The 15,444-nt window shown below is 38.1% G+C and overlaps 1 protein-coding gene across 1 annotated transcript; it reads left to right on the top strand.

The window, feature by feature from the left end:
* The first annotated feature begins 2,536 nt into the window (after nucleotides 1–2,536).
* Nucleotides 2,537–4,730, top strand: LOC131678609 (cytochrome P450 4C1-like). Its single transcript, XM_058958828.1, has 4 exons — nucleotides 2,537–2,809; nucleotides 2,879–3,262; nucleotides 3,319–3,951; nucleotides 4,009–4,730. Exons 1-4 carry the CDS (start codon nucleotides 2,650–2,652, stop codon nucleotides 4,350–4,352), a joined length of 1,521 nt encoding a protein of 506 aa, XP_058814811.1. The 5' UTR covers nucleotides 2,537–2,649; the 3' UTR covers nucleotides 4,353–4,730.
* Nucleotides 4,731–15,444: the final 10,714 nt, after the last annotated feature.

Genomic DNA, 15,444 nt, shown 5'->3' with positions numbered 1-15,444 from the left:
TCAAGATCCCTATATACATGGATAATGGAAATTGTTCGGGAGAGTAGGTTGCAATCGGACGAATTTAACAGAAGTTCTTTCAGCAGTTATTTAAACACGGTGAATTGTTTCTTATCAATCAGCTGAAGCTACAAATATAAATTTATTCATCGTTGTATTTTAGGTTGTATTGATTCCAAAATAGTTTCATGACTTACAATTTATCTGTCCTTGGTTATGATAAGTCCTATTGCCTGCTCCTCGAACTCCAAAAAATGTCTTCGGCTTTGCCGGATCTTTAGGTTCAGATATAGAATATAAAAGTTGAGATATAGTTAATAAACTGTATGCTAAGTTCACCTCTTTCACTTTCAGTTTGTTGCTTCTTCCTCCTATTCTTATTATTATCATCTGATCTGTCACCTATCGTATAGACACTCGCACACATGATCATCCCTTAAACCGCCATCGCCAGCGTAAGAGGTTGAAATTATTTCGTCGCAACAGAAATATAGAAGTTAAATTACACGATTTATCTCCACTTACTTGCAAAGTGGCAATTAAAGGATTTATGTCGTATTTCGGAGCAGTGGAATCTATTACGGAGGACACATGGAGAAACTACTTCCCAGGTATTTCAAATGGTGTCTTTGTGGTGAGAATGCGGGTAGACCAACCCATTCCCTCTTACCTTACCCTGCAGTACAAAACAGAAGGGGGTGATACCATTACACAGCGAACTCTTTGTACATATCAAGGACAAACTAATACGTGCCAGTTTTGTGAACAAACGGCACATTACGGACAACCCTGCCCAGAAACAGTTGAGGAAAGCTCATCTCCAGAAAGATATGCCAACACACAGGCTCCATTATCTTTACCTGAACCACAAACGGTTGCCAAATTTGTGGCTGCTGTTCAGGCAATAATGACAACTGCTTACTTCAAATTCAACAACTAATGCCAGCAGTGAAGAAGCTACCACCAAGGATGTAGTGTTCACATTCGTGACCCGCAAGGGCATGAAACCAGGAAGAACATCTGATCGTGAGTATCATGGCAGTAATCAAGATGATGATACGGACGTAAACAACAACGAGACAGACATGGATTATCCCGAAGTTGGCGAAAGAAGGCACAACTTCCCGACGCGAAAAAAGATCTCCGCTCGCAATAGCAAGTTGCGCGCACGGGATCTTGCAAATTTAAAAGAAAATTTATTGTTATTTTTATTTTTTACTTCTTATAAATATATAAAAGACCCATGGCTCCTCTAAGCTAACGCACTGAGCCATGTCAAATAAACGAATTAAAAAAAAGTATGAAAAGTGGCTTTTTGTGACAAAGTTCTCATGTACAGAAAGTTTCATTAAAATCTGAGAGGGTGCTGCCAACATTTATTCGAGTTGGCGCGAAATTCGTCCAAGCGGAGAACTCCACAATCGAAAAAAGTGTTTCGTTCGCGGCGCGATAGGTTTTCTGTTCCGGGACGGTTTGAATATTCCACGCTCTCGTTGTAGCTGTTCCGGTCCCGCATACGTCGTCGGGCCGTGTCATGAAGAGAGCTCATCGATGTTTCTCGCGTTAATCCATCAACGAACCGGCGCCAGTAATTATGTTTCTTGCTTATCATCAAACTCTTCATTCGCTTTTCAAACGTCGCGTTCTGTCGATAACTAGCTGGTAACCCGTAGCCACGATAGGCCTAATACGCGGCAGTCTTTCTTGCGTATACATCCGAGAACTCTTTATCCCACCACGGATTGGAAGAATGTTAGTTAAAGGGTTTGTTCTGACGCCTGTCACATTCTTGCATTTAATGTCCCAGAATGATGAATTCATCAAACAACAATCGTCATGAAGATTTCTTACTGAACTGACTAATATCTGCCTTGTTTCGTCAAGCGTCCTAAAAATTGTTTACTTTGGAGGGCATAGTTCATTTCTTTTCTGCTGAGTCACGCAAACGTACTTACAATATGTGCCATAAAAATATAATATACGTTACTCTTTGGTTTTGAGTACATTCAAACTTCATGTTCACTGCATTATTGTGTTCATTTATGTACGTAGAATATCGGCGGTCATTGTTGCAAATAAAAGAGAAATAATATCGGATATTTCCACTTCAGTAACGAAGGATTGAAGTTTTTTCTCATGGTTATCCACGTGGGAGTGCGGTAGCTTCATGTCACACATTCTGTCTTCATCAAGAGAAATCGATAAATAATCTTCGTGAACATTGTGTTGAACGTGCAATAAGTTATTTTCATCAACAATCTAACTGGATTCCCCTGTCGTTTGTGATGTGAAGATATTTACATTTCTTATGGCGCAGACTGTATACTGCAATCATCACGATAACCTTTGTTTTAATCTTTATTATTGATAATCCCCAATCACTCACGCAGTAAATCATGTCGAACCCGAAGTGAAAGAATATTGTTGCTTTCGCGCAAAATATTTCTTTTAGTCGTAATCTGAACGTGTCTGAGAAATTTATCTCCACACTTGTGTTGGGCGAAATTGAGAATCGTTTATCAGAAGATTACAGCTAGACGTACACCTAGGCAATTCAGTTAGTTGATAAGCGTTCGCAATTCAGAATCCATCAATTTTTCTTCTCGTCTAAGAAACTTAAGACATCGGTTCAGGAAACATACAATCGGAATGCTACTTATTTTGTCCGTTATACTAACTATCTTCGGAGTTCTGTTCTACCATCACAGAAATAGACAAAAACTGTTGAAAATTAGATCGCACTTCGATGGTCCCAAACCGCATTACTTCTTGGGAACCATGCCAATATTTTTTGGCAAAAGCATTCCAGGTAGGTGGTTCTTCTACTTTAACTCTCCTACTATTGATTATGCATAACGACGGTAAATTATTCGAACAGATATATTTGACACTCTAATGGGAGTTCACAATGCGTACGGAGAAGACGTTGTCATGATAGGGGCCTTCAATGAGCTGGTTATGGAATTATCCGGTTCGCAAAATGTCGAGAAGGTTTTGCTGGCCAAGTCCATCAAGAAATCGTTTGCGTATGACTTTCTGGTACCGTGGCTGGGAGTAGGTTTACTGATTTCTACCGGAGAAAAATGGTTCCAGCGACGGAAAATCATCACTCCAACGTTTCATTTCAAAATGTTAGAGAACTTTCTGGATGTCTTCAACAAGGAGGCGGACGTTCTGGTATCGAATCTTGAGCGCCACGTCGGACAAAAGGAATTTGACATTTATGATTATGTCACTCTTTACGCGTTGGATAGTATTTGCGGTGAGTGGCAAATGAGTATTATTTTATTATTGTTTTACAGTATTCCAACTACACAGAAACATCGATGGGCGTTCAAGTCCGTGCTCAGGAAGACCCCAATAACGAATACGCTATAGCAGTAAAACAGATGAGCACCTTTTTCCTATGGCGGGCGTTCAGCGTCCTGCGTTCATTTCCGTCACTATTTTTTCTGTATCCTTATGCTAGGGAACAAAAGAAAGTAATTATGAAGTTGCATAATTTTACCAACTCAGTAATCGACTCGCGAAGACAAATGTTGGAACAGGAAAAATCCACCACCAAGGTGACCTTCGATCTTGAGGAAGAAAACATGTATTCTAAGCGAAAGATGACTTTCCTCGATCTGCTGCTGAATGTGACAGTTGATGGAAAACTTCTCAGTCGAGAAGATATTCGCGAGGAAGTTGATACATTCATGTTTGAGGGACACGACACCACCACTTCGGGCATTTCGTTCACAGTTTGGCATTTGGCTAAGTATCAGGACATTCAACAGAAACTTTATGAAGAAATCAATCGAGTTTTGGGCAAGGATAAAACAAATGTCAAACTCACCAATGTCGAAATTCAAGAGTGTGAATATCTGGACATGGTCGTTAAGGAATCGCTGCGGTTGATTCCCCCTGTACCGCTTATAGGACGAATGTTGCTGGAAGATATGGAAATGAGTAAGCAATTCGCAGATGGATTAGTAGATATTTCATAAACAAGTTTAAAATTTTCAGATGGAGCAATCATTCCTGCCGGAACAACTATTTCCATCAAGATCTACAATATTCACAGGAATCCAAAAGTCTGGCCCGATCCAGAAAAGTTCGACCCGGAGAGATTTTCGAAAGCCAACGAAAACAAACGTGGTCCGTACGATTTTATCCCATTCAGCGCCGGCTCTCGAAACTGTATCGGTCAACGGTACGCGATGATGGAGTTGAAGGTGACACTTATCAAGCTGTTGGCAAAGTACAGAATTTTGCCGGGAGAATCAATGCACAAGATGAGGCTCAAAACAGATTTGGTAATGCGTCCGGACGAGGGCATTCCTATTAAACTTGTGGCACGCGAGATGTAGGCATGCTTTCGTCATTTTGTTTTGCTTCACTTAATCGTACGTTACGTTGAAATCCATGAATTATCGATTCAGCAAGTGATGTCCCCACAATAAATTACCGAGTAATCATGAGACCTCCTTCAACACTGCTTTGAAAATCGCCGGTGAAGGATGTCTGCTAAACAAAATATAGGAGAGCAGACATGTTTGTCTGCTACATTTGAACGACTTTTGTATTCCTTCGCCAAGCTGTACAGTTTAACTTATAAGTCAAGAAAACATAAAAATGTCATTCGATTTCTTAAACAAACGTCAAAGGCTGTTAATCAGTTTCTAAATATAATTATAATTCAACAAATAACAATCCGATTCATTGTTATTGGGAAATTATAAACATTGGCACTCGGTAAAACTTAGTGTGAGTTTGTATTTGATGATCCATTTGTGTATCAACATTAAATATATTCGTTACCATGTTTTAATTGCCGCAAGGTACTGTATCGATTTTGTTGGCTATTGTCGGAAAATTACGAAAGCAATGAAAAGGAAAGACGGATAGGTATTCTAGAGCGAATCAGTAATTAACTTAGAACGGAAAATTAGGACAGACTCATATGGACATGATCGAAAGGAAATGTGAAGAATCCTTTGCCTTCTGCTAATAGGAGTTGGGCGTTCAACAACATTGTCCTAAATAGTCGAGATGAGTTGATTAGGATATAAAACTTGACTTCAGGCCTCGGAAAAAATATTCAAAATTTTAGTGTTTTCTATACATTTCCTTTACAAGAAATTTTAAAAGATTTTCGCGAAGTCGACTTCACTGGCATCGGTATGCTCAATCACAACCTCACCGCCTCATTTGAACTCAATAAGCCTGTGATGATCATTCAGTTTACGTCGCAGAACTAGCTGCTATTGCTTGGGATTGTTGATGCTTTGCCCATCGATCATTACTTTATTGTTTCTGACAGCCTCAGCACAATAGAGGCTCTCTATTCGATGAAACTTGTAAGTAGGGGTTTGCCCGCTACTCGGGTTCTTATTTGCCCGGCGTACCCTTCGTTTCAGGGCGGCTTAGGTGCTTCTACAGAATTTCGGATTTTCGTTTCACAAGAAAAAAGTAAACAAACAAAATAAATTATTAAATTTACCGACTTTTATTCTCCGCTACTCTCACAACTGCTGGTGATCTGCTACTGCTGGCGGAAAGGCGTGCGGTTTCCTCCGACCGGCCGGGACAACAACGGCCGCGTTCTCCTTTGGTCGTTGGCTGCTCCGGCAGCGGTCCTTGACAATTAGCTAGAGAGGTGAGCTTGGCTCTTTTGTTGGAACCTCCCTAGCGACGTTGGTGACTAATCACCGGATTCACTTGCTCCCCGCAAGGAATCCCAGAAGACACCGCAGTGTTCTTCCCAGGTGGAGCCGTTGTCCTACCTGCTTCCCTCCCCTGCAGAGGAGAGCAAGGCTCGTTCGACTTATCCTCTGCAGCGAGAGGGGCGGGTGCGTCGGATCCTTAACGGTTAGCCGGGGAAGCGAAAGCTCCTTGGGAATTAGCTTCCCCCGACGGCGATCCAGCACCACTAAACAAATGAGCCCCCGGACCACGGACCGGCACTTTCGACGGAAATTGACCGTCGCACACGCGCACTTAACGTTGGTTACGGTGGCGGGAAACTGTCCCGAAATAAAAACACTAATTATCTGGACGTCTTTTCGTTGCCGTGGTCCGTCACTTTCTGCCTTATCTCGATGGCCGCCTTTTTCACTCCACCAAACAACCACCAAAAAACACACCGCCGCATAGCTGTCATTGCCCTGGTACCCCGATCAGAACATCATAACAGAAAGCTATCAAATTTATATCTCATGTAGATATTTATTACTCTCTGTGTTATCTTTATGATATACCGATCAGGAATGCAAGAAAACTTATATCAAGATTATATCTTCTGGTGCTATCATTGGATTAATAATATGATATTAATGTACGCATACAACGATGATGTTACAGTAAGTTATATATTCTTTCACAATCATCTTTGAATGCTAACGGTTATACAAATGACAGTCTATTTGCTTATACACTGAAGTCTCTTTTTATGCGTCAAAATTCAACTTTTTAAAGCGAATTTTCGAAGTTTTTGATTTTTTTTATTTGGATTTTCAAAATTCCGTGTTTTGAGTATAGACATGTTTTATATGCGGTCGGAGAACTTGTCAGTGAGGTGTTTGATGACACTTGCCTATTTTCTGAGACACTCATCTGACACATTACGTCGAGTAGGCGTTAGTATGAAACAGTCCACATGAAATGAAGAAACGCGAATTGAAATCAAAAAGCGTTTTAAAACTAGTTTTTATGGATTAGTCAAATGAGTATATAATTAATTTTCCTCTAATCTAAACTGCATATTGCGAAAACGAATTTTCAGGTCACAAAAACTATTTCATATATACTGATCTCCAAATATATATTATTCTGATCTCCAAAATTTTCGTAGCGTATTTTGAGGATATTGATAAGACTTTCAGTGCGATTTCTCCAATTTATGCGGGTTTTTATGAACACTCAAACCTTATCCAGTTTGTGGGTTTCTAGGTTGTGCGTTTTTTGAATTTTTAAACTATCGCGACTTTTTTATTTTATCCTCCGCATAAAAAGTGTTTGAGTTTACTTGAGTATTATAACTCTTCATGCCCCGTAAGATAAATTTGATATTTAATGGTCCAACTGACAAGTGATTTGAATGCGTTTTAGATAATCCTTGAAATATCTAAAAACTTTAATGCAAAAATATTGTTAATTTCCTCCTTAAAATTTAATCAAATTTGGAAAAAAATGTGCAACAGAAAAAACAAAAAAATATTCAAGAATCCGTCCCATCAAAGAAACATCAACAATTTCTCGAATTTTCTCATGCATCTGTTATATTCGCAGTTGATAGATATAACTTCTGTGAAAGATTTTGCATTTCTAGCAATTTATTAGGTGCGAGATAATTGTACTGATTTGCTTAGTCTTTCCCACATCAAAATGCCAAAAAGAGACAAAATAATGAAACCTCATATGTTGCTTTGAATTTACGAGGAATCCTGGATAAGATTTGTCGTATCCGCCGTAAAATAATGTACGTAAAATATCCGCTCAATATTACCATGTCGCATCAACAATATTTTTAAAAAGTGTGTAAAACACATTAACGTACAGGAGAAGCACACTATTTGGAATCTAAAAATAGCCCCTCTTTCCTAATCTGAAAAGATATTATAAAGCTATTCAGTCTATCGTCATATAGGCAGCTGTATTAGTGAGTAAAACTGAATAAAAACAAAGCGTATGACACCAGGAAAACAAACAGCACGTAGGCTTGGGCAAAGTTCAATGTGTGCGTTCTGGAAACGTCTTCTGCATCTATAATCGTTTTGCCCTTGACGGATGCGTGGAATATTATGCTAACATTAAACATCAGTCGAAAACAACGTCGTTGGTTCATGCAGGAAACTTCCCCATCAAACTCAGGATACCCAGGTTCAAAGCGGCATTATCGACAAATAATAATCTGCGTGTCATATATTCACAATAACAATCAGCCAGCAGGTATGCAATCATTTGGCAATGCTATAAAAGCTTTTGCTGCATGAAGCTTTTTGCTCCAAAGCAAAAAGCGCCCTAATGTATGCTTTATTTTTCTCGTATTCTATTTTTAGACGTACACGCTAAAATCGTTGATATTATACAATAAGTAATACAAGCTATGTTGGGGTCATTTAACCCTTTCATGCCCAACTTTTTTCTAGTGCATGTAGGGTTTCAAAACTATTTTTCCTTGAAAACTGTTGGTTTAAGAAACACGAAAAGCCTTTTTTCATATAGATAGGTGCTTCCATGGCAGTGCTAGAAAATGGTCAATTTTTACCTTCTAATGCTCCATACAATTCTCCTAGAATAATTACAATAATACAATTATGTGGAAAACGCAGTCAACGACAGTCTAAATTGATAAGTTTTATCAGTTTTCAATAATATTGCACCAAAACGAAGATATATGAAAAAATCATTTTCCTTCGGCAACGTAAACTGTCCCTGGCAGCACTGCTCCATCGGAATCCAATCAGACTATGTGCAATAACTTCAGTTCTAGAACTGATCGTTGTAACTGTTAATACTCAAATTAAAGGCAATAATCACATTAATGAGCCTTAAGTGTTTTTGTGAGCAAATCTCGCCTCATTCAAAAGTTATAGCTATTTAAAAACATTGTTGTCCACAAACAACATGGGCATGAATGGGTTAAGCTATCTCAAGTTGTTATGATCGTGTTATTTTGCTATCAACGTTTGTTATAAATTTGATATCAGTAGAGAATTTTTTGTTAGAATTTTTGTTATTTTAACACCTAACGGATTCTACTTTATAACAAAATTTGATAGGAAATTTTTCGTAACAAAATATCAGCATGAGTTATAATTGTGTTATTTCCTTCTGGTCGGGACAGCATAGTTAGCAATCACTTTTACAGCGAGAGGAGAGCGGTGACCTACCTAAACCCTATGTTTCTTATATACAAATGTTCAACAAAAATTACTACACCTATCTGCACAAACAAAACCGTTCACAAACGAGAAAATGAACAAAAATTTACAACTTTAGTGTGAACGGTACAAAACAGCGGTGAGCATAAATTTTCGTAAACAATACACTCTACGGAGAGAGTACGCACGAAAGGGTATATTTCCACCCAGTGCTCAATTGTTACCCTGGCGGGTTACAAGCTGCTTATCGTAGTGCGCTTGAATGTTTCATCACAGATAACAGACGTTTAGGCTAGAACAAAATTTCTTCAAAAACCTGTGTAAACTTTCAAATTGATATGCGTTGAAAATCCGTGTTACACTATTGCCATCTGCGCAACTGTTTGCTACACGTGTTTGACAGCTGCACTCTAATTGCATTGTAATGATCACTGCGCCATCTGCAAACGTTTGCCAAACATGTTTCAGGCGTCTGATTTATTCGGAATTTCAGTAGCGGGTATTTACACACGATTCAAATCGAGCCTAAACGTTTGTTATTGGTTTCATTTTATTCCATTCCACTAAATATGCGTTTCGATACCGCAAATAACTTTGTGTAAAATTTAAAGGTCGTAGGAGAATAGCTACAAAAGTTATCATGAAAATCATTAGGGGTCTTTCATATAACATGTTCTATAGCTTGAAAACTATTGAAATTAGTTATATGGTGTCTTCAACAATTTCATTTATAGTATAGTTACAGCTTTACCTAAGACACAAATTTTCTATCTTAATTATTTCAGAAAATATATTTCAAATCACTTACATATAGGTGAATTAATCACTGAATGCAGCCGCTCAAACTGATGCTGGGAGAGTAAGTGCCAGGTTTAAAAATTTCAGTTTCATATTATTGAACCTAGTCAACAGTATGAGCCTAGAGCTGAATTACTCCCAAAGGGGCTTCCTGGGATAAAAGCCAGTCAGTGCTTTCTCTCGATTTGAAGGCATTTCTTTTAGGCTGACTACCAAAAATCGCTATAGGTTATCTCGTAACATAACGAAAAAAAAATCAAAAGTAAAACTGCTCTAACATAACACAATTTCAATGGCTCAAATCCCCAGCTAACCCCCGCCTTTCTGTAGGCGCAAAGCCAGTTGAGTCCGCCCGTGCTTTACAAATCACTACGGAAGCATGTTGCGCCTTGGTGATGAAAAACATATCACATATATCCGAAATTGGGGGGTAATGTAATATGTTTGCCAATTGACTCCATACCCTACCTATTTACAATTCGCCAAAAACATGGATTTACGCAATGTACACGCAAGCAGAAAAATAGATATTTTTTTCAAACGCAAACTCTCAAGCAGCACACACACGGCATACCCTGCAGTATTGAACTCAATCCAACAGCACCCCACTCACCGACTTTACAAACCATTTTGTGATAGCGCTCAAGTAACAATTGAAATGCTTGAAGGATTTACTATTGTTTTATCTTCATTTTAAGAAGGCACTATAGAAGCCGATGATTTTATTGTGGTTTTAAATAGCTGTCAAATTCTCATGGGCTCAAACACCTTACGACCCCTTTAAAATATCATGAATATGGTGCGTTTCAAATTTGACAACCACCAAAAACCATAAAATGGTCTCAATAACCCATTGATACACCAATATATGGTTTTTACATGGGATTTACCGGACCATGGTGATGGTGTTTTCATGTGTTGATCCAATGGCAAACACTATCAAAATACCATGTGGTTGGGGTGAATCTGGACCATGAACATGGGGGTATTATGGGCTTCTCGTTCTCTTGGGTATGCTCCGTAATTACTCTATAAAGCTTTGATATAACTTCAACAATATAACTCGAAATTTTATGTTTTATTTGTGGTTGTAAAAAGGTTCTGTGCACTATTTTAAACCCAGAATAAAACAAGCATGAAGCAAGCAATCAAGTCATAAGACAGTTTTACTGTAAACTTTTGCAAACCTTAGAGTTGTTGGATTTCTTTAATAAAACCTATTAAAAGCCATTGTTCTGACGCAAGGTAAAAGATGCACTACGGAGTTATAATGATCGTCAAGATAAAATAAATAAATGGTGGGAGCTCATGCGGTTGTCAAATTTCAAGAGCGAAATAGAATAGAATTTTGTGAGTAAATTTAACGATTTTGTGGGTATTCTTAAGAAATACAGGATACATATAGCGTCATCAAATTAAAAAGAAGAATATATGAAATTAGGACTAACGATTTTAAATAATAAGGTAACTTTAGCATTTCCCAGTAGAATAGTAAATATTGTTTACCGATGCAAAAAAATTACACTATTTGATTAATCCACGTATTGAATTAGTACGATGGTTGATGTTAAATGCTGTGCTTTGGAGATTGTGGTTGTATTTAATATCTTTATTCATATTTTACGAGAATGTGAACAGGTCGCTGTTTCACACTATTGGCCTTTTTGCCAGACATTTCACCCGCAGAGGTTAGACCTCTTAATTCAACTTTACAAATTATGTTTGTCATTCCACGTCACAATATTAAAAAGGAATTTCTTTGGCGTTAGTTGCAACGAAAAAGCACAAAAATCAACACAGAGCTTAGTGACGTTATTGCACAAACTTTCCGCTCGTTACTCGTTTTATTTTCTGATCGACGAAAATAAATTGTATGTTCAAAGTAAAGCGGATTTTTTTCCCTTTCTATCTGGAAAGACTTTGTTCCCAATTCTCAGTCAACAAAACATTTTCATGGATAGTACTACAATTCTCAGTGGCGTAGCCAGAAATTTGGTTTGGGGGGAGGGGTTTGATGAAAATGATTAATTTTTCGAAAATTCTTGAATTTAATGTAAGTTTGCCCTTTTATAATTTCCTTTTTATGATATCAATGAAGTCGAAGATTGCAAATATAAAATACAACCTCAAAGAAGCTCTCCGAAATAAAAAGGGGTCTTTCTGCTCTTTTATAAAGTTTAAAAAATTTGTAGCCTGATGTAAAATGGTTGGGGAATTGAACCCACGTGAGCTGCGTACAAGGCCATCAACTGATCAACAACGCTATACCCGCTTCAATCAACAAAGTTGTTCGATATAGCATTTTCGAAAACTTTACTGAAGACATTAAAATTCGAACTTGTTTTGAAGAGTAAATTCTTTATAATCACTGCTAGGAGGATTAACCTACAAAGTTACTTTATTAGAAGAGGTGCTGCCTTACGTTGTAATATTCTTTTTTTTTATATTGTAACGACATATAATTAGCAAGGGACTGGAAGGTGAAGTATTTTTCAAATATTAAGAGCCATAGTACTCAAGGGAGAGCAAGGATTTGAAGTAAGAAAGTTTAGAAAAGCGTGGAGTAGGGTCAATGAACAAGCTTAGAGTTTCCCGGTTACTTAGCTTTTTGTCTTCTGCAGCGCAGTAGTCATTCAATGAGTTTCATCGTCGCACAATGCTTAGGGTGGAAGTTTTCCGTGACTTAACTTTTTGTCGGCTCCGACAGCATAGGTCATTAAATTGACTTTACGCTTGTCCGGACATGCCGCAGACTCAGGTGATTCGCATTTAATGCCAAAAGATCCTGACTACTGCGCTGCAGAAGACAAAAAGCTAAGTAACCGGGAAACTCTAAGCTTGTTCATTGACCCTACTCCACGCTTTTCTAAACTTTCTTACTTCAAATCCTTGCTCTCCCTTGAGTACTATGGCTCTTAATATTTGAAAAATACTTCACCTTCCAGTCCCTTGCTAATTATATGTCGTTACAATATAAAAAACCTGTTTTAATCCACCTAGAGGTGCAATTGTGCCTTTCTCATTTCTCCAAACTATGATTTAGTAGCTGGTTCGTACAATATAACATTATGGTAATGTTTTTCATTCTTATTACACTTGGTAAGTATATATAAGAGCACCTTTTTGCATTCATCGCGGTATCGGTTTGAATCGGAGTTTTTGATCGCACTCCACAACCCGTAACTCCGGAACCGGAAGTCGGATGGAGATGGAATTTAATATCGGTTTCCGGGGACGCAACACCTTTCATTTGAGACTAAGTTGATCAAATCGGTCTAGCCATTTTCGAGAAACCAATATAACCGTTATTCTGAATTTGGATGCTTCCGGATCCGTCGATGGTGGCCAGTGTGGCCAAAGAGACTTTGAATGACTGTTGGTGACCTAGATCTACAAATTCAACAAATGTGTTTACATTTTGGAAAAAAATTCACCTTTTTACATTCATCGCAGAATTCGTTAGAATCGGGATTTGCTGCGTGATCGTACGTATCACCCTGTAATTCAGGAACCAGAACTCGTATCCACACAAAATTCAACAGCAGCTGATGGACCTTTCATTTAAAATCAAGTTTGTCAAAATCGGTTCAGAAAATTCCGAGAAACCGATGTGGACAAATCAACAAATTTTGTTTTGTAACCATACTCTTCAACTCGTAATCCGGAACAAGATGTCGGTTGAAAATGAAATTCAATAGCAACCTATGGGAATATTATACCTTTCATTTGAATCTTAGTTTGTAAAAATCGGTTCAGTCATCTCCGAGAAACTGATGTGGACATTTTGTTAACAAATCCGCACATACACACATACATACATACATACATACATACATACATACATACATACATACATACATACATACATACATACATACATACATACACACATACATACACACATACATACACATAGATATTTTGCGATCTCGGCGAACTGAGTCGAATGTTATGAGTCAGTTAGAAAGTCGGTTTTTGGAGCAATTGCATAACCTTTCTATATGAGAAAGGCAAAAGAATAATATTTAGCTTAATCAGCATGAGTTCAATAGTATTTTCATGTGATTATATTTTGAAATGATGGTGGAATGGGTTTGAAAGTGGAGGGAATGGGGGGTTAGTAGAGTGGGAGTGGAGGATGCGTCAGAAATCCTTCATCTTATTTCGGTATACGGGATGGATGCAGGAAATGCGGGCGTGAGGGTGGTCCAAGGGGAGGGGAGTGATGAAGGATGGAGGTGTAAGGGCAAGACGGAGGGAGGGAGGGGGGCGGCGACGCAATACTCAACTGCATATTTTGTCTTCCATTTGAGACTTGACTTTGAGAAAATCGGTTCAGTCATCACCGAAGAACCGATTTGACTTTAATTGTGGAATATGCCCGGAATTCCGGACTTCCGGAATCGTCGATAGTAGGCAATATATTCAAAGAATGTTTGATTGGCAATCAGTGATCTAGATCTGCGATTAGAAGTTATTTGGTGACAATTTCAATAGTTTTTAGCCTCTGAGGTATTACGATTGTACCGATTTATATGGGAAATTCCAGTGTATCCTTACTAACACCCCTGTAACTCCGGAAGCAAGAGTCAGAACCGAATGAAATTCAGCAGCAGTCAATGGCATTACTGTATCTTTCATTTGAAATCAAGTTTGTAAAAATCGGTAGAGAATTCGTTGGGGAATGGGTGTGACATTAGCTTAGGAACTTGGCGAGTTCCCCGGGGGCGTCATGACCTGTCATAGGTGGCCAATGTGGTCAAAGCTGCTTTGATTGATCATTAGTGATCCAGACCCGCAAACTAGAGTAATGTTACATCAATTTTAATATGTTTTACATCATTTGAACATCATGGTGGTACCAGTTTATATGGGAATTTGCTGTGTGACCGCACTCTTCAACCCGTAACTCCGGAACCAGAAGTCGGATCAACTAAAAATTCAATAGCAGCTTATGGGAGCGTTATACCTTTCAGATGAAACTAAGTTTGCGAAAATCGGTTCAGCCATCTCTGAGAAAATTGTGAGTTTAAATGACACACACACATACACACACACATACACACACACATACACACACACATACATACACACACAGACATTTGCCGATCTCGACGAACTGAATCGAATGGTGTATGACACTCGGCCCTCCGGGCCTCGGTTAAAAAGTCGATTTTTACAGTGATTGCATAGCCTTTCTTTATATGAGAAAGGCAAAAAGGAAAAAGATTGACTCACTATAAGTCGTTAATAAAAAAGGGAAAAAAAAGTTGTAATATTCTTCAAATTTTTACTTTGACTGGGACGGTTTACTATAACTTTTGATTTGTTTCTAACGGCTTTTGTCAGCCTTTCAATAATGAGTAAAACGTATTATAATTTTCGTTCGGCGTTTCGTGGCTGTTCGGCACGTTCTTCAGGAAAAACTGATATTAATGTCGTTATTAGTTTAATGTTTCAAATATTACATGTTTTGTACCTGAAAAATGATTCGTTCTGTATCTTTGAGTGTCCTTGTTTGACAGTTTCGAAATGATGTGATTGCGTCTGTAAAAATTTTTTAGATCAATTATTTTACTCTTCTTCACTACCAAAACTCACAACTCCAGAAAGAATCCTCATACATAAAATGTTATTACACCATTCAATTCGACACTCAAATAAACACCATTAATAGCCACTAACTTGAGATTTATTGAACTTTTTTATTTCCAATCCAGCTTTTATATAACTGATAATACAACAACAATCAAATGCTCAAGAAAACCGATGCTGACCT

This window comes from Topomyia yanbarensis, chromosome 2, assembly GCF_030247195.1.
Source record: "Topomyia yanbarensis strain Yona2022 chromosome 2, ASM3024719v1, whole genome shotgun sequence".
NCBI classification, from domain to species: domain Eukaryota; kingdom Metazoa; phylum Arthropoda; class Insecta; order Diptera; family Culicidae; genus Topomyia; species Topomyia yanbarensis.
The sequence above is the reverse complement of the archived record's forward strand: the minus strand, read 5'-3'. Positions and strand labels throughout refer to the sequence as shown.

Bases quoted from the DNA above. Each gene is read 5' to 3' on its own strand.
- LOC131678609 (XM_058958828.1), top strand. From the start codon at position 2,650: ATGCTACTTATTTTGTCCGTTATACTAACTATCTTCGGAGTTCTGTTC. The intron at 3,263-3,318 runs GTGAGTGGCAAA...CCAACTACACAG, and splicing joins CGCGTTGGATAGTATTTGCG to AAACATCGATGGGCGTTCAA. The intron at 3,952-4,008 runs GTAAGCAATTCG...TAAAATTTTCAG, and splicing joins GCTGGAAGATATGGAAATGA to ATGGAGCAATCATTCCTGCC.